General features: G+C 42.9%; 1 protein-coding gene across 1 annotated transcript in view; it reads right to left on the bottom strand.

Moving 5' to 3' along the window:
• Positions 1-139: 139 nt before the first annotated feature.
• LOC116316658 (protein MTSS 1) overlaps positions 140-19,009 on the bottom strand; it is a 103,200-nt gene continuing 84,330 nt past the window's right edge. Inside the window, exons 8-15 of the mRNA XM_039605585.1 lie at positions 13,296-13,453; positions 12,885-12,992; positions 12,322-12,419; positions 11,734-11,959; positions 8,200-8,436; positions 6,432-6,599; positions 6,133-6,289; positions 140-5,680 (exon numbers count right to left, since the gene is read on the bottom strand). Of these exons, the coding sequence (XP_039461519.1) occupies positions 5,028-5,680; positions 6,133-6,289; positions 6,432-6,599; positions 8,200-8,436; positions 11,734-11,959; positions 12,322-12,419; positions 12,885-12,992; positions 13,296-13,453 (1,805 nt within the window). The 3' untranslated portion in view covers positions 140-5,027. The remainder of the gene's footprint in view (positions 5,681-6,132; positions 6,290-6,431; positions 6,600-8,199; positions 8,437-11,733; positions 11,960-12,321; positions 12,420-12,884; positions 12,993-13,295; positions 13,454-19,009) is intronic.

Genomic DNA, 19,009 nt, shown 5'->3' on the forward strand with positions numbered 1-19,009 from the left:
AGCCGGGGCTCGAACCGGCAACCTTCCGATTACAAGGCAAACGCCCAACTCTTGAGCCACGATCGCCCCTATAGTAAACTATGAAAATTGTGATTTGGAGCATCAACAACTGCAATCAAATGAATAAACAGACTCAGAATAATTTGTCAGTATTCGATAAGTTTATTAAGGGACAATCAAAACGTCTTGCATGAAAAAGTAGGACCAAAGATAACCAATCGTTTATCTTCTCAAGCCCAAGCTCACAGTCAAACTAAAGGTTTCCTACTTCAGCCTCATGAAGTTAAATAGAAACAAAGTCTTAAATGCAAAAATGATAAAAGCAAAGCGCAGGTTTCCCTCGTCATCAGGTGCACATCAAACATACGGTTTTATTTTACAGCCAAGATCCAACAAAAAACCGGTTTACATAGAAAAAGATGATTAATATTCAGGAACATGAAGCAGAATTTACAGAATTACAAAAGTAGTAAAAAAAAATTAAATAAAAAAGGTTTTTTACTTCTAGCACCACAGGCAGGAGTGAGTTCGTCACAGCGCTAGAAAGGTCTGTACCTGCTGGAGATTTATGATTTTAATAAAACCTGTTAGATGTTTGCTCACGTTTTTAAAAAACGGCTGAAATTAGATGGAAAAAAAAACCTTGCTGTTTTTACAGGAGCTATGCTGAGTTCAAGGCCAGTGGGAAATGTGTCAGTAAGAAGTTACATTCATGTGCCATTACTTTTATTAAAATCAATAAAAATTCAACCTCACTTGTATATCAGCTTAAAAAAAAAAGTGATTATTGTAGTGAGTGATGTTAGTAAAACTGTTAATCTGAACCTCATTCCTGAATTTTTAACAGATTTCGTTTTTGACATTTCACTATAAAGACGCCCGTCCCATTAGCAGATAAATTTATAACTTGTATGAGTATAAATCAAACCTGGAGCAGACTTTTTAACTGACACACTGTACGCTGTTGTTTTTGTCAATCTAATTTAAAGGTTTTTAATAAGAGCTGCTGTTTGCCTTAAAGTCCACCTTTTATTTACCATCGTAAGAGCAAACTGGGGAAGTAAGGGACTGCTGTCCCAAAGTTTAGGCCTCAATCAATCTGTGATTTATCAAATGTATTTTTCATTCTGGCTCCTCCCTCTTTAAGATCCCTTTAAGCCAGCTTTCTGCTGATTGGATGGCTCTGGCAAACAGAAGGCTCAACGGCAGGTGGGTGGGGCTTAAACGTGGCGATGGATCTCTCTCTGTGTGACTGACAAATCTGAGAGCATAAGAAACAAACTTGAACAAACACTGACTTCATATCTGAATCTGTGGCCACGTTTAAAATGAGAATCCACCACAGTACGTGTATACATGACCGAGAATAAGGGAAATTATAGTACTTCAAATTTACAAGAAAGACATTTGAAATATTTTTAATAGGTTTTTTTTGTTATTGTTATGATAACTGACTAAAAATGCAGTTTTTGTAAAACGAGCACCCGAGACTATGATGATAATTAATCTAATAGCCAAAATAAGAATTCTGATACTTTCCATAAAATAAAGTGGCTGCGTCAATATCTGTTGAGGAAATGCACGAGGGAAACCTCATAATTATACGAGAGCACCTGAAGTAGGAGTATTATACAAAGAAATCAAACCCAGAGCTTCTTTAAGCGTATAAGACATTTGGCAACTCGTCTGAAAATGAAAGGCTAAAGTTTAAAGGGTTAAACGGACACACCGACAGCTGCTGTGTTTACAGCTCGGGGACAAGAGTGGCGTCTAAACACACTGAGGACCGGATCGCTGGCTTTTCAACTAACTTGGTTTTTCTAACCCGGTGCGCTCTGAATTTTTGAGACATTTAAATGAATCATTTTCCAGCATTGACAGACGGGAATTCTAACGCTGCTCTGATCCTCAGTGTGTGTCGGCCTCACTCGGATCATTGATGACAAACACATTTACAGAGTCTTCACAGCTCAAACACTCAGCTTCATACGCTTGTTATCGCGTCAGCCACACACGACTGGATTTGTAAACCTGCACAGGAGAATGAGCGTGGATTTAAAAAAAACGAAGCCGGCTTCGGTCATCGTACGGGGCGTTCAACAACCGTCACATACAGCATGAAACGTTTCTGCGTCCTGCAGGAATCTAAAATGCATTCTGGTCCAGAAGAGTTGGATCAACAGAGGAGAGAAGCAGACTAATAGATCATTATGCTCAGCTAAACAAAGCAAAAGAAAGACGACATGCATATTAAATATAGTCTCGTTAATAGGTTTTATATGCTCAACAGGTCAAATGAAAAAGATGGGAATATTTAAATTAATAAATACTTAATGCACGTAATAATTGTGTGGTGACTACATAATAGCAGTACTGTTTGGTAGAAATGGGAGTTTTAATGTATTTCAGCTTGCTGACAGCTAAAATCTGACATGTATTAACAAGCTATTACAGTTAAATTATACATAATTCCTGGACTTATATTAATATTAGTATGCAGCAGGGTCTGATTGTGTGCAGCTAAGAGGATCTCCTGGTGGGTCACATCGGCCTCATGTGGTACCACCGTGGAGGTCCACAGGCAGCTGAGGGTCACAGTGCTGTTTTTACAAAGCTGTTGGTATTTTTTTTTTATGTCATCTTTAAAGTTTGGCCTTCGTTCACGGCATTTCTACAGAGCGAGTCCACTTCTAGTTTCATGGGGGGAACTCGCAGGATAGAGTTCACGAGGACGAACTGAGACGGTCGTGCAGTAACGTCAGGTTTGAATTTTTGTAAAATACCCTCCTGTAAGTATGAGTTACTACAGAACTACCAGCAGAATCACTTTTCTAAGTGATAATATATCAAAGCTCAAATAGAAGTGGGTGTTAATAATAATTTGACTTTACTTTTGTTCATTTTTTCTGAGCAGTCTCTGAACTGGAGACAATTTCAGGACAAAGATGAATAAGACGTTAGCGGCACTCTGTAGATCAGCTTTGGTTGTTTACATCTATGATTCGACTTCACAGCTGTATAAAGTATAGGACCTCCAACATGGTTACCACAGCATGTCCCGCACCACCTGAAAGACCTCCACACACTGAACAGTTGGTGTTTTTAGGCTAGTAAGAAACGGTTTAGGACTAAAAACAAGCTAAACTCCAAACCAGCATGTTGTGCATCTCCTCTCTTTAGATGGAACATCTGTAGAGGAGATTTTTATACATGACACCATTTATACTTGTAGGCAGAATACTGGGGAGGTCAACCAACCACTTTCAGCCTTCCAAAGTGTGACTGTGTTCAACCGTCTTGCTCTTTCAGGGCAGTCATTTGGCATTTTTGGGAAGTCGGCTATCCTTAGACTTGTACACGTTTCCGGCTTACACACAATTTAATATGTGCACACTGCACATTTCATTATTTAGTAAAAAGTGCTAACTACGACCGAGTTATACAACATAGACCAGATTTTCTGCGTTTTAGATATTAAGCATTAAACATCAGGTTACTGCAGGTCACAGGCCCATAATTTAAGCGCTGACCGAGTAGTAACTTCACTAAAATAACGTCCACAACTGTTTAAATCTGTGCCACCTAAATCAGCACACTTCTATTACACCAGACCAATACACAAATCCACATGATTTTATTTACTACAGATGCGTAGTAGCACAGGAGGAAACTGTGGTAGCAGCCTCTGTTACTGCACTGCTATGGACTTGGAGCGTTGGCTGACGCATGCTGTGCACATGCTGCGTTGCCAATGGTGTTTCTGTATTTCTGTGCATTTTTGAAATTGTTCAAATTTCACAAAGTGCTTTTCACAAAAACAGAATTGCAGTGAGAGGAAATAAACCTCAAACGGCACCTTACAGTGTTGTTTTCAGTTTCTAAATTCAGAGACGGGACGTTGTTTGGACAGCAGCCTTAACCTCGAGTTGTTCCATCCAGAGTTCCTGAACCTCTCCTGCTGCCGGGGTTGTATTATTCAATTTAAGAGGCAAAAGGATCATTTATACTGAGGCGAAGTGTAAATACATGCAGGTCAGTCTACTGTAACAACATAAAATCCTTAGTTGCGAATGATACTCTTCAATACGCAATGCCCTACATATACAAATTCTCTTCCAGTTGGTGTCCAAGTATAATTCTCTATCAAACACCCTATCCATGTTTGTACATAAAGAAAATCCAGCATTAAATATGTAAGTCATATTCAGCACACAGGCTTTTGGCACCTTTAGTGGAAATGGGAGACTACGAGGGTGTAAAACATACAAACACATCAAAATAGAAATATGTACATACAAATAATGATTTGATCTCTCGAAAATATCCCATCACTCCTTCCAGCTCAGCGTCGTCTGTCTGAGAAGTGTTCTGTTCTTCGTCTACCTTCACTTCTCCCCAACATTAGGATTTCATTTCATTTAAGCCTTTTTTTTTCCTGCTACAAGGTCGACCTTGTCCAGGCGTCTCTCAGTCGACAGGATTATCCCTTCACCCTCGCTCTGTTATCGAAGTTGCCCCGAGGAAACGATCTCGGATCAGAGTTCCTGGCACGGCCTCGGGCAGGAACTAGAACTGATTTTTAAAGGGAGATGTGCTTGTGTTTTTCTTGGCCTGAACAAGTCCAGTCAACACTTTGTGGAAAGCTTACGTTCTCATTAGATAATTCTGTCGTGGAAAATAACAGTTCAACTTAAAAATTCTTTAACTCCTTATGCACCTGTGGTTGCAGGTGAGGCTGAAGGCTGTCCCAGCTGACGATGGATCTTTGCCATGATTGATTTGATTTAAATGGAAATACGATTACTCTTTGGCCAAACTGTGAAGATGCACTTTTTTTTGTAATCACTGCTAAAAGAAAAGATTTCTAAACTGATCCTCAATCAGAGTCTCTGGGCAACTTCCTCCTGTTACTGGCATCCATTTGATGTCATAGCTATTTGCTTTTAGCAGTAACCATTTTGTGTCCCTTCCAACAGTATTTTCAGCCGGGACGCAAAATGGCTCGTGTCAAACCAACCTTCATAGTCTCAGTGAATCATTGGTGCTGATCGGTCGTTGGTTGTCGTCTTCTTGAGCTTGACGCCTCGTCGGATGGCCACCAGAAAGTCCTCCACCTCAGCGTATTCTGTCTCCTCCAAGAGCTCTGGGAGGGGTCGACGCTCCCACTCTGATGACCGACCGCTGGGCTGTGGAGGTGGGGTTGGAGGATCCGATCCCTTGCCCAAGTGCTGGGTCTCCCAAGGGACAGACTTTGGTGACAATGACCCGTTGCTGCCTGGTGACAGAGGGGTGGTGGCTGGGCTTAGTGGGGTCCGCGGTGTGTTGCCGTCTTCTGACGCTGCTTTACTGGGGAATCCAGGGTGTTCAGGCACAGTGGGAGTCTTAACTGGGATCATGGGGGGCTTGATGGGGATGGGGCCCAGGTTGAGGCCCCCGGATGGTCGTCGCAAGTTGGGTTTGGAGGACGGTGTCCGTCTGATAGTAGCAACCCCCGGGGTGATTACAGCAGAGGGGTTGGAAGGCAGGCCAGCAGTGGAAGCAGGGCGTTTGGACTGAAACATGCGGCGGTAAGACTGGCTGATGTCGCTGTTCCTCGGGATGGTGGAGGATTTGTCAAAGTCTGAGGACTGCTGCTCCACTTCCTGATCTGCTCCCACAGTGTAGTAGTCACAGTCCGATACTACAGAGACCAGGAGGGGGGAGAATTTAGCACGATAATTTAATTTGTTTGAATAGAGCTGTCTGCAGAGTCAGTGTAACTGCTGATGATCTCAAGCATTTCTCTGATATTATATAATTAAAGTCTTCTTAATTCAAGTTAACTTTAATTAGATTTTTTCTGTTTTATATCTATGAGTATAGCTCAGAGCGAGATTTGACAAGTTTAGAAGAGACACAATGAAAGTTTGTTTTTCAGTAATATACAATTCAGGTTTGTTTCTGGGTCCATATTTAGGTAAAAGAACATTTGTTATTCACAGCTGTCTTTCTGATTTCCCGAATATTGTTAGTGCTGATAATGGTAGGTAATATTGGAGCTGCCTCTTAGCAGCAAGGCATCCTTTGCTGGAGATAAACTGTGAAATAGTTTGTACTTAAATAATCTGGTGGGAGTAAGTTAAGTAAGTTTACCCTGTGAGGGGATGGTGTCCTCTGAGCAGCAGGGTGTGTTGGTCTGGCTGCTGTAGCCGCTGGAGCCCTGCAGGGAATCTCTGCTGGAGCCGTGGATGTCCAGCTGGAGGCCACGGGCCAGAGCTCTGGCCAGCTCCTCATGGGTCTCCCTGTCCACCTGTCAGACACACACACACACACACACACACGGGAATATGTGGATTATTGGGATTTGTCTGACCAATCAGAATGCTCCCAGTAAGTCGTGTGACTTTCTATTCAAGGACTTGTTTGGCCTTTTGTTGGTCATTGTGTCCGACCTTGGGGGATGTTGAAGTGTTGTTTCCTTTGCCCCTGTTTGGCTCCTCTCCTGGTGTGGTGACATCAGCACCCTGGTGGCTGCTGGGATCTGTAGTCTCTCTCCTGTCCTTGCTCCTCTTCAGGGTATTAACCATGGGCTGATCGTACGGGCCTGGTTTGGCCCAGTCCTACACAGGAAGATATCATCAATAACAGTAAAACTATTTTTAATATTTTAATTGATGATAATTGTTGTCAACTTTGTCCATTAGTCAAAAGTCCAAATAGAATAGAAACATAATTTCTCCTAGAGATCAATAAAGTACTCTGATTCTGATAAAAGCAGGAACAGAGGGACATTTAGATTATAGAAACGACAGATATATTCACTTGTTTGCATTTTGGAGCTGCTGTGAGCAAATATCTTAAACTGTTGCAAGAACACTAGAGGTCCATGCAAGCAAATCAAACCATTTTATAGACCGCACCTCAAAACATGCCTTTAAAAGTAGAAGCTATTATCTGAAGTACTGTAAAAACTGAAATCAAAGCCTTGCAGTTGAATGCCTCCACCACCGAGTGAAGTTGGAGTTTACAACTCAGCCACAACATTAAAACCACACACAGGTGAAATGAATCGACACTGATCGTTTACTTGCGTCCTGGTATCCATAAGGATTGAACTTTATCGCATACCGCCCACCTAAACAAACAACTCCAATGACACTCCCCAACGGCAACTGCCTCTCCCATCAGGAGAGGATTCGCCACAAGAACAAGTCATTGAGGAAAAGTCCTTATATCCCAAATCCCAATCCAATCAGAACACCAGAGCAGACACCCTGTCCCACAGCCCAGAGGACCCAAAGGACCAGACTGTCACCATCCTAGAGCCAGTCACCCCACAGAACACCCGCTGTAGGTAAAAAGTGCTAACTACGACCGAGTTATACAACTGTGGGGTCAGAGTTGTTTTGGGAGCATAACAGGGACCTACACAAAATGAGGCAGATAGTTTTAATGTTGTGGTTGATTCGTACATATGGACAGAAGACTTTAAATGCATTTAGCATGTGGGCAGAAGCCTCAACAATTCAATCTGACATTAATGAAACTCGTCGACAGAATGTGAAGAAACAACAGCTATGACATCATGTTCAAGGCGTCTCTGTATGGTGGGTGTTGCAGGGCCGGGCTGCATTCTCAGGTTTATGAATGAAGAATCCAATCTGCCCCAAATCCAACATGAGCTGGTGTTATCACAACATTTGTACACAATTCACACAATTTCCATACTTAGAAGACTTATTTTGGTAGCTTAAAGGCTACAGGCTATGAAACATTGGATTAGAAGTTATGTAGGTTTGAAAGTAGAAGAAGTTGTAGTTCTCGGCTGAACAGCTAGGCTAATGCTTTATGGTAAAATGCTGCCACCTGGTGGTGAGAGGAGTTTTACAAAAAGTACCTGAGAAATGAGATTCATGAAAATGGGACAGAGGGGTGGACAACCTGAAAACACACACCTGTCACCAGCACAGGTAAGCAAGGCTCTCTGTATAGTGTTAAGCAATGTTGTTTTAAAGTTTACGTTTCAATTTTGAATCTTAAAGAAATATGTAGGAATAAAATTAACAACAATATCAGGTGAAATTTATCCTGAATTGAATTGACTGAAAAATGAGAAACTTTTGAGAGAATGAACTGACATCAAATCAAAAAAGGGGGGAAAATAACACACAGATCAACTCAAAGAAAAGAGGAGGACATCGGGGAGAATGAGGATCAAACCTTCCAGGATGGGACTCTGGATGATGGGATCACTCCAAGCCCCGAGGGGCTGAGAGGCGGGAACTCTCCTGATTGGCCGCAGCCTGAGCGAGACCACGGCCACGTGGGTGAAACGGACGAACAGGAGGGCGAGGAGATGGGAGAGGTGGTGGTAGTGGTGGTGGGAGAGGAGTAGGAGAAGTATGAAGGGTGGAGGTGGGTGTCCTGGGCTCCGTGATGGTCAAAACCATTTGTCAACTGAATGTGAATGAATGAAGAAGCAGAAACAATTCAAAAAATTAAAGATGATGCTCACGACCGAGGAGTGAAAACATGAGACATGGGCGCGAAAAAGGTGCTTCATGCAGCAGAAAAAGCAAATGTTTGGGCGGTCTAAGTCGCCCGGCAGTGAGGTGCCAGCATTCATACACATCCAAATACCAAAGATCCTCATTTATAGCACTGACAATTTAATCTGGGTTTTCTTTGAAGCAGATCATTTTTTTCCCTTTTTAATCAGTAGTTTATTTCACTGGCCTTTCCAATTTTCTGAGATTTTGCAAAACAATTATGAAAATTATGAAAAGGACTTGCAGTCTTACAAAAATTCGCTTCAACTAATGCCACCTGAAATGCTCCCTACACATTTGTATTTCACATTTATGCATTTGTATTTAATTGCAACAGAGTAATTTTATTCTATGCTAAAAATACCTTTACTTAACCCAATAACATCTAAGCAAATGTAATGAAAGTAGATCTTTGTTGTGTGTTTTGTTATGTTTTTTTTTTTTTTTTAAAGATCCGGCAATTTATCCGTGTGCCACAGAGCCACACCGGAGGAGGCTGAGAGCCCCGCATGAGTTCTGATAACCAACTAAATTATGAACCATAACCATGGTGATGTTTATTAGGTTTAACTGCATGATGTTTCCTGTTTCAGTAACGTAGCTGAGATGTGCATCAAAGTCGCTCAGTCCCAACTGTGCGTTCACGAGTAAATCAAACATGTTGACTCAATATTAATTTTAAAAAGTTCAGAATAACTGTTTGCCTGACAGCCTCATCATACATAAATATATATCTTATATTCTGAACAGTTACCTGGTAAAATGACCAGGTAACCTGTCACCTGCTCTTCACCCTGACACACGCTCTGACCTCATCCCAGACCAGAGTGGGATTTCTTTGGCTTTTGTAAATGTTTCTGTTTTGACAAACATGAAGGGAAATCAGTTTGGTTTGTGTCCCTTTGTTGCTCACAGAGCTGGGTTCACTTTACATGGGTTAATTATACTGAGTGAGTAATTTTTTAATCCATTTCATGGTCGAGTGAACATCGTGTGCTCTTCATAGTTTTCAGGATGTTGATGATTATTAGGCTGCCAATCAAACCTGGAATATTTCTTCCTCCTCAGCCAACACTAGATTATATTTTAATTGTTCATTTATTCACTTGCCAATGTTGAGCACTGAATGTAATTGGATTTGTTAAGCAGCTGGAAACGTTTCTGTGCAGTCTGCTTTTTGTGCTTCATGAAGGCTCCGATTCACATCACTCAAAAATAAAAGCTTCATGCTGCAGACACACGACTGTGGCTCGACTCACCTGGAAAAACAAGAACAACAAAACACTAACACGGGTGTGTGTCTGCGTGTTCACCTGCTGCTGCCCGGAGCGTGGCTCGGGGTGTGAGGGTGAGGAAGAAGAGGAGTAAGAAGGCCCCACAGTGACAGACTGAGAGGGTGAAGCAGAGAGACACGACTGCAGCAGCGCCATGCAGAGCGCACACAGAGACAGAGCCAGCAGTTTGCAGGAAGCACAGAGGGAAGCCAAGAAAACAGATCAAAACACAGACACGAGAGAAAAGCAGAGGAAGCAGCAACAAACAGGTTAGCAAGAACAGCAGTCCAGCCCAGCGAGCACCAGTAACAGCAGGAATTAACCAGTGCTGGGGAGTATTAATACATATTCTGCAGTTTTCAGATTTCTGCACATCTCTAAAATTATTAAGACGGGTTTAAGTGCAGTGAAATTGGGTTAGGATGTGTTAGAAGGAGCGAGTCTATGAAACATTTAATGAGTAAGCTGTAATCTCCCAAAGACTGATCCCAGGTCAGAGGTCAAACAGAACAAAGCAGGAGTGTGTTAGATGAAGCAGAAGCTGGTTCAGCAGGTGGAAAGAGAAACTATCATCATTATGAAATATGAATTTTTTTAAAAAGCACTACTGCTAGCATTTTTCTCATTATATTTAATAGTGAGTCGTGTTGGAGTGAAAATCAGAAACAAAGCTAACGCAGGCTGAAGCTCTCAGATCTGTGTGTTCTTCTATTATGTGATTGATGCTAAAGTTTTATAATAGCAGTGTTAATACATGACTCATATCACAGTGTCACAGAGCGCTGGGGTACAACCCTGAAAGTAAAGCACAAATTCCCTCGCGGCTGTTTTTTGGACTGAAGTAAAGCACATGGCAGGCTGTCACACTCTGAATGTCTCCTTCCTCACACATCACAAACATCCTGTCATTTTGTTTATGTGCGAAATTATCAGCACAAACAAACTGACTATATATAATCTTACACAGTACAGGGGAACTACTGCAGGCACATCTTTACTTCCTAATTATCTTTGCTATAAAAACATCAGCACCAACAGACAGTGGACACCTTCACGCTCCATTTTTGGATATTTTATTTATGTAATTTATCTTGGAATAGCACTAAAACCAAAATGATCTTATTTAAAATAGAGTGTCTGAACTCTAGTAGTACCTATTATGTGTTTATATATATATTTATATACATGTACGTATATGCAGCTGGATAGCGTAGTGGTAAGACTACTCGCCTTTGGTGCAGGGATTGCAGTTTCTGCAGAAGAAGGGATTGCTCTCATGGCTTGATTTCTCATGGTATGATGAGGTACAGCACACCTGCTACGGCAAGGGGGAGCCAGGACAACAGGTTAGGGGGGAGATATCATCACCCCCACCTGATTGGGTACCAGGATCGTTGAGTGTGAGAGGAACTGATCTTATTTAAATTAGGTAAAGACTGATCAATACATAGAGTCGCCTGGCTAGGCTCTGACCAGCACTGACCAGCGTCTGCACCCTGAACCCCCTCAGCTCGACTGGATACAGATGCTGACTGATGAGGTCTGAATGAATGTCGTGCTGTATATCCTGGTCTTGTTCAGTATTTTGTAGTTTCTCCAACATGACAATGAGACTGACTGGTTGTTGTTTTGTTTTGTTTTTTTGGTTTTTAAACAAACAAGTAACAACAAAAGATGATGACGTTGTTATGGGTGTTAAACGTGGCTCTAAATTTGACGATATCTCATTTTGTGTTGTTTGTTGTTTCATCTGTCTGTATGAGGTTACTGAGACACGCACACGCGACATGTGGCTTCCAGCTAACAAACACACAGTATCGTAGGAACCGGGAAACATCCGCAGACATCATAAACAGAACTCGCTGGTTTATTTTTGGCGTCTGTTCTCAGTGAGCCGATGACTAAAAGCACTGAGCCGCGACTTTTGTTACCTGCAGGGTCTCTGGGGGCATCGGTGAAGGGGATTTGGACTGGTAGGCATCCTGAGAGATGAAGCCAGAGTCGTGTGAGGAGATTGAAGAGAGGCGGGCAGGTGTCTGCTGGGGCAGCACCGAGGAGGAGGAGGAGGAGGAGGCGCGATAACGGAAGTGGGAGGTCGGGGAGTGACAGTGTGAGCCGCTGGAGCGCGAGTCGCTGCTGTTCACGCTGTTCAGGCTGCTGTGGGGCGGACGGGAGGAGACAAATAAATGTCAGAAAGAAGGAAACCTGAGAAGGTCTGAAGTCATTCACTGGTTTTCTGTTTTAAAATCTCGGCTCATCACATGAAAGAATGAACAGTCAACCCTAAAAATGAGTCAGACAGATGAAATATTCTGTGAAATAAGACATGGTGGTAAAATAACATTTACTGGAGTTTTTTCTCTTTGATAAATCAAAACTTTCAAAAATCAATGATTTTCAAAAAGCTGCAGTTCTACTATTAACCACAGGGAGGCAGCAGAGGACAGGCTCTCAGCAGACCACCTTACCTCACTCTATTGTTGAGGTAATGAGGAGCTGGCAGCAGCCACATAACTAACCTGCACATGCTGGACTTCCTGGATACGGTGGTGCTTGGTGACGAGGGAGGAGTTTGGTAGGACCAGGTGCACTCGGAGCCCTTCAGGTCTACGATTACCTGGAGAGAAAAAAATGCAGTGAATCGTCTCTGATGTTTCTGTGAAGGTGTCTGTGTGCAGTCAGGTCAAAGGAAGGAGTGTTTACTCCGTGTCGAGGTTACCACTGACTGTAAGATCGGCAGGTAGAGTGAGTGAAGGTGTACTGAACTGCTGTGGAAGAAGAAGCAGCTGAGTGTGCAGGTGATTAGTCTGTATTGTGGAGTAATTATGGACCGGGACATTAGTTTAGCGGCAGATATTTGATCAGGGAGCATCCTGGAGGCCTTCCAGGGGGAAGCGTCTAAAACGTCAGAGGTTCTTTTCATCAGGCTCAACTCAGGCTCAATACCTGATTTTCTGTGCTTAAATCAAAAACCCTTCTGAAATATTTTAATCGGAACAGAAAATAGCTGAAACTGAGACATTTATAACAAAGGACAAGTTGTTTGATCGTGTGGTCACACGACCCCTAACAGCACGAGTACCTGCTCGCTGGAGGCGGGCAGCTTGTGTGGGTCCATGGTTAGCATCTTCAGGTCATCTGTCAGCGTCTGGAGGTGTGTAATCTCCCCCAGCATGGACATCTCCTCCTCCTGAGACACACAAACATTCATCAGCTGCAAATTCTACACAAAAACAGCTTTGAGACTGACGTCATCACAGCAGCTGCTCCACAGGAGGTTTGAAGAGCGAGCTGCAGCACAGAAGGTGTAGGAGTTGATGTTCGTCAGAGATTTACATTTGGATTGCAGCTGCTGACATCCAGCAAAGCATAAACATACAAATCTAAAGGGGCCAGGTGTTTCTTCAAAGGCTTGCAAAGCTCTGCGTAACTCTGGTAAGGACTCCAAACATCTTTCTGTCTTGTGCATAAACAGTTTGAATGCATCACTGACCACGACAGGCCGCAGCATGGACACGAAGCAGCAAAAGCGACTCCTCTCCTCCACCAGCGCCCTCCTCACTGCCTGCTTCTCCGTCTCCTCCAGCAGCAGGTACTTATCGCTGACGTCCTGCATGGCGCTGTCCAGCTGGGGCTGCAGGTCTCCACGGCCTGAACACAAACACGAGCACATACCTCGTTCCATCCAATTTCAACCAGAAACACCAAGCAGACCCTCACAGCCACTTGCCAACCAGTTGGAGAATAGTCATTTTTCCCTAGTGACCAGTTGCCACCTGGTTTCTAGGCCTGTGAATGGGCCCTAAAGCTACAGAACAAAAAGTCTTTGTTTTGTTTGAATTGGGCCTGTTTTGTACCAAAGTTTGCGCCCGTCAGTAAAACACATTCTCATTTACAGTGGGGGTGGGCAGAAGGTAAAACCTCTTGTTGAAATCAAGCAATGCCTCCAAAGAAATGGCAAACTGGTAAAATGCTCCCCTCTGCTGATGAAATTTTAGGTCACAAAAAGTATCTTTAAGGCATAAAATAGCATAAAAAGAAAGAAAATGGGGACTATTTGCAATAAAAAGTAGCTAAAAATCAAAATGATACACAAAAAAAGAAAAATTTCTCTTTCAAAATGCTGATTTAAATTTTTAAACTTAAGCAGCCACCCAAAGGTAATACCAGAGTTTTCTAAATCTCTCTCTCTTGCCGACCTACTCACGAGCAGAGGAACCGTTTCTGCGGCATTAACGAAATGCAATCACTTCAGTCCATCTGGGCTCAGATCAACAAACTCCACACAGAACTAAAGAGGAGGCAGCCTCACAGCTGCAGCCAGATTATCAGCCATCTGTGAAATCCAATTCTCACTGAACAGAACTTTAGCTACAAAGAGCAGAGCCTGCTCTGAAACTACAATCACTCAGTGGCTTCAAAAACAACAGTCAGAGCCTCCCACAAACCATTAACCACATTAAAGTTTTAAACAAGTCTTTTCTCTCTGGCGATCAGTCAGCCCATCCCGCCGAAACAAACAACCACTGGAATCCCACTGAAAACACACCACACATTAATAATGTTTGCCATTTTGAAATTACATTGTTGCTTTTATGAAATGTTTCGTAACAGGCTTCTGGTTTATTTTTAACTCTGTCCAAATGTCTCAACTCTCCCTCACTCCAAGTCTTTACTAAAGTGGTTTCATACTTGACACAGAAGATTAAACTGATTTCACGTGTCGACACGGCCGTTGCGACATGAGGCGGATGAACTGGAGTCTGTATCATGCTTTAATATCATCTCCCACAGCGACTGTAATTAGATTAGTTAATTTACTTTGTGACACGAAGCAACACCGAACTATTTTTACATTGTTTCATTGACTGGGTTTCTCCCGAGCGCTGAAGGGGACCGAACATGTTGAGGGTTTGGGGATCTTAGCATGCTACACGTTAATTCTGGTGAATTCATATGTTCCAGTTGGAAATGTGGAAATGCTGAACACGAGTATAAGGCAACTTAGATCATCCCTGGTGAGTCATTACTACATCCAGGCGTGTTTGACTCTTTTCTTCCATTTGCCCGCGTACTACGAAACAGGATTTAGGGCTTAGCGAAGGAACTTCAGGTTTAACCCTGTGATTTCCATCTTATGAAGAAGGTTCACAACTTATGCTGCAGACCTGACCACCTCCAGTTCTACTGACCAAATGATTCTCTGAAAAATAGCATCAGGGTTTTACTTTCACTGATAGGAATAATATATAAAAGAAATCCAGAATCTTAAACGCAGCTTTATTCCTTCTTTATTTGGCTGTTGGCTGAAATCAAGTTTAGAACCATTTTTACACTGAGTATGTGGCACGGACCTAAAACAGGCCACCTGGGTCTTCCATGGCTGTTAAGTCAGCGACGATCAAAAGGACAGAAGAGTTGAAACTGCATGGAAACTCTCCCTGGGTATCTTTCTGCACTGCTGTATTATAACATGTCATGAATGCATTATGCAATGCTGAATTCTTTCCTCGTTGGTTTCATCAGCCCACAGCTACACTTTATTGGATGTTAGCTTGTCAACAGCTGCTTTGGTGTGTTGTGTTAGTGATGGATCTGAAATGTACGCTGACCAATTAACCATCATTATCTTCTTGCTGAAATATGCAAGAAGTTCCCCAAGCACACTGCTTTCAGACAACTTCCTGTCGTGTCCGGAGAACAGTTTTTAAACCGTTATGTGGCATGACATGAATCATTACCATGGATGCAAGTTTATTTTGATTCATCAGACTGTCCTGCTTCCCTAAACACTCACTGGAGAACAAAATCTGAGTTAATCCATCAACAACGAGCCCCCTCCGAAATGCACCCTCTTTTATTTGACTAGAATTTGTTAAAACCACGGACAGTGCCATGAACTGCTTGCAGCCGAGGCCCACAGCGGAGGCAGACTAACACGTGATTACTCCGTCTTTTCATGACTTTGCTGTCATGACAATACGACATGACAGAGCAGACTGAAAAATGCCTGCAGCAATTTTCTAAACCTCAAAGCGACATTTACTTTTGTGTGACAAGATCACATTTAATCAGCTAATTTCACTCCTAACAACTGCTGTCTTTCCCCCTTCACATGGTGCTTTGGGGTTCAGTTTCTCCTCTTTAAAGCGATCGTTTGGTAATCTCATCTTCTGGATTTGAGGACAGACATAAACATGCAATTAAAGTTCCTCATTCCTCCAGCGAGATCCGAGGCCGGCTTCTGTGGTCGGGCTGATAGACGGGAGAACGCGCGCCGTCTCTCTTTAAGAATTTTCCAAGCACAGGCTTCAGTGATAAAGAGGAAAGAAATGGTGAGGACTTGCTTCCAGAAATGTGAACGTAATTCCAGGTTTCCCACAGAATTCAAACAAACAGGATGTCTCGGGCAGAACATCGCTCTTATGTTCTTGTTTATCTCACGATCTCCTCCTTTTTTGTCTAAATCGAGACATTTCTGAATGCTTTCTTTTCTCCTCATCCTCGTGTCCTCTGCTGGCCCTTGTGTAGCCTTTTCGATATAGCACGAGGTTAAACTGAGAAGACCCACAATCCCAAAAACAACAGATTTTTTTGCAAGCTTGTGCACTATTTACTCATTCCAAAGGATTGGACTATCAACATGGAGTTCCACTGTAATGCAATCAGGGGTCTGAGTGAGAACGTTGTATTTACCAAACCCAATAACCTAACCGGTTCATGGTCTTTCTCTCTCCCCTCGTCCCCTAGTCGGTCGCTGCAGATGGCTGCCCCTCCCTGAACCTGGATCTGAGGTCTCTTCCTGTTAAAAGTCAGTTTTTGCTCCCCACCGTCACCAAGTGTTGCTCATAAAACATCACCTGGTCATTGGGGTTCTCTCTCTCGCTCTCTCATTGTAGGATCTTACTTTCTCTGATTTTTAAGATTCCTTGGGATAATTGTTATTGGGAATGATGCAATAATAATTCACATGGAAGTGGGATGAGTTTAAATACCTGGGGTCAAACACCCAAAGCAAAAAGTCAATGCACAAGAGAGTGCAGGCAAGGTGGAGTGGGTGGAGACAATTGCCCAGGTGTCTCTTGGAAATGAGATTTAAATCTCATCACAAATCACTTTTCACCTGGATAAATAAAGGATGAAAAGTGCTAGAGGTGATTTGTGTCAGAAGGATGGCAGCAAGAGGGAAAAGGGAAGATTTACAAGATGGTAGTGACCTGAAAGAAACGACAGGAGACCAAGCTGAAGATGTCAAGATTTTCATTGGCACTGACCAAGGCTGAGCAGCTCGGGTTGAGCAGTTTGAAGAGGCAAGGCTGAGATGGTTTGGACATGTGCAGAGGAGAGATAATGGACAAGGATGTTGAAGATGGAAGGAAGAAAAGAGGAAGACCTCAGAGGAGGTTTGTGGATGTAGTGAAGGGGCCATGCAGAGGGTTAGTGTTGGGGGAGATGGAGGAACATGATCTGTGGTGGTGACCCTAAAGCAAGCAGTAAAAAGAAGAACTGAGCCATGGTGCGTGTCAGCACATTAATAAATACATGAATAAATAAGAAATAACATTATTTCTTTTGTACCCTGGACACCTGCAGATGCCAGGTTTTTAATTTTCTTAGCTACACAGTATAAATGGATATAAAACACATCCACGTATTTGAATTTAAGAGACACATGAAGACAAACTGGTGCAGACTGTCAGCTACAAGACTGGATTTTCAAACTCCAGGATCCTATATGATACTGTAATAAAATCTATAGAGGACCATAACACCCAGTTTAAATTCAGCACTACATGGTGGTGTCTGTGATGGGGCGCTGGAGCTGGCCCCACACATGACCCACTGCTTTAGACCAGCTGTGTTGTTTCCAGCTTTGTATCAACAGTTTGTCTTTCACCTTTTCCTGTTTAAACTCGATCCATTTCGAGTTCCCGTGCTCAAAGCCAGCACTATAAATAAAAAACCTTTCTTAAGGTGGTTTCCCTCAATCTTCTTCTCATAACATTAACTCTTACTCATCAGAGCGTTCCCTCCATTTTCCAGTCTTCAATCCTCTGTCATTACATTCATTTCATTCCAGCACAAGTTCCTCCACCTCTTTTTTTTCCTTCTTTGAAACTTCTCCATGTCCTCTTCCCTCGTGACATCCACTCCAGTGCAGAGGGAGTTTCCTCTCGTGCAGTAATAACAGGCTGGGAGGACCTGAGGACTGAAGCAGTCTGACCACATCTGAGGTTCCTCTGGGGTCAACCCTGGGTCCTGTTTGTTTTGTCTTAGAAGCTCAATTCAAAGCTGGAAACCATCGAGTCCTTTGTCGGCAGCAACAACAAGCTTTTGTTTCCAGTCATAATAAGGCTCGTTTCAGTGCGATCGCTCAGACTGGGACTACTTGTTCTAAAAGCAGAGCCTGTTTTGGTGTTTACTCGTAGTCCTCTGGAGTTCAGCAGGCAGAGCGAAGAAGTAATATTGCCACATCACATTCATGTAATTCCACTGGATTTCATGCTATCATAAAAGTTCTTTTAGAACAAATTGGTCAAGTCCTTTATTTAACAGAAAAACAAAGAGTCAGCAGTCATGCTGTCAGCTCTATGAGCCTGCAAATAAGAGGTTTACTCTGCATTAACAGTCTGACCCTCGAGGATAAATTCATCATCTACAACTGTGAATTATCAAAAAATATCCTGGTGTCACTGCGTTCAGACAAACCACTAATATTGGCTCAGTTATAGCTCTCACCATCCTCGTCTCTGCTCTCTCAAGTTTGAGGTCCTTGGTTGAAATCGCAGACTGCACAGGTAACGGTGCTTCCTTTACACAGGATTCAGCATGTACTGTGTCCACTGCTGTTAGATGGAGCTGAAGAGGACGGCGCTAACGAGGACCTCCAGGTCATGATCTGAACATAGCATCAGCGTGGAAGCTATCTGGACATGCCCGAGAAGACGATGCTGAACAGAAGCTCAGCTAATTTTAAATGAATAAGGGCTTTTGGTCTTTATGGAGCCGTTTTCCAAACTTTTTCATCACACCTCAAACATTCTGGATAACCTTTGCAGCTCTGTCAGCGTCCGTTCATCCGCCCGCTCTCTTCTGCTTATCTGAAGTCAGGTCATGGTGGCGGCACCCTAAGCAAACTTTCCAGTTCCCTCTGGGGGTTCCCAAAACATTCCTAGTCCAGATGAGATAAGTAATCTATCCAGCCCG

Source organism: Oreochromis aureus, linkage group 22 (assembly GCF_013358895.1).
Source record: "Oreochromis aureus strain Israel breed Guangdong linkage group 22, ZZ_aureus, whole genome shotgun sequence".
NCBI classification, from domain to species: domain Eukaryota; kingdom Metazoa; phylum Chordata; class Actinopteri; order Cichliformes; family Cichlidae; genus Oreochromis; species Oreochromis aureus.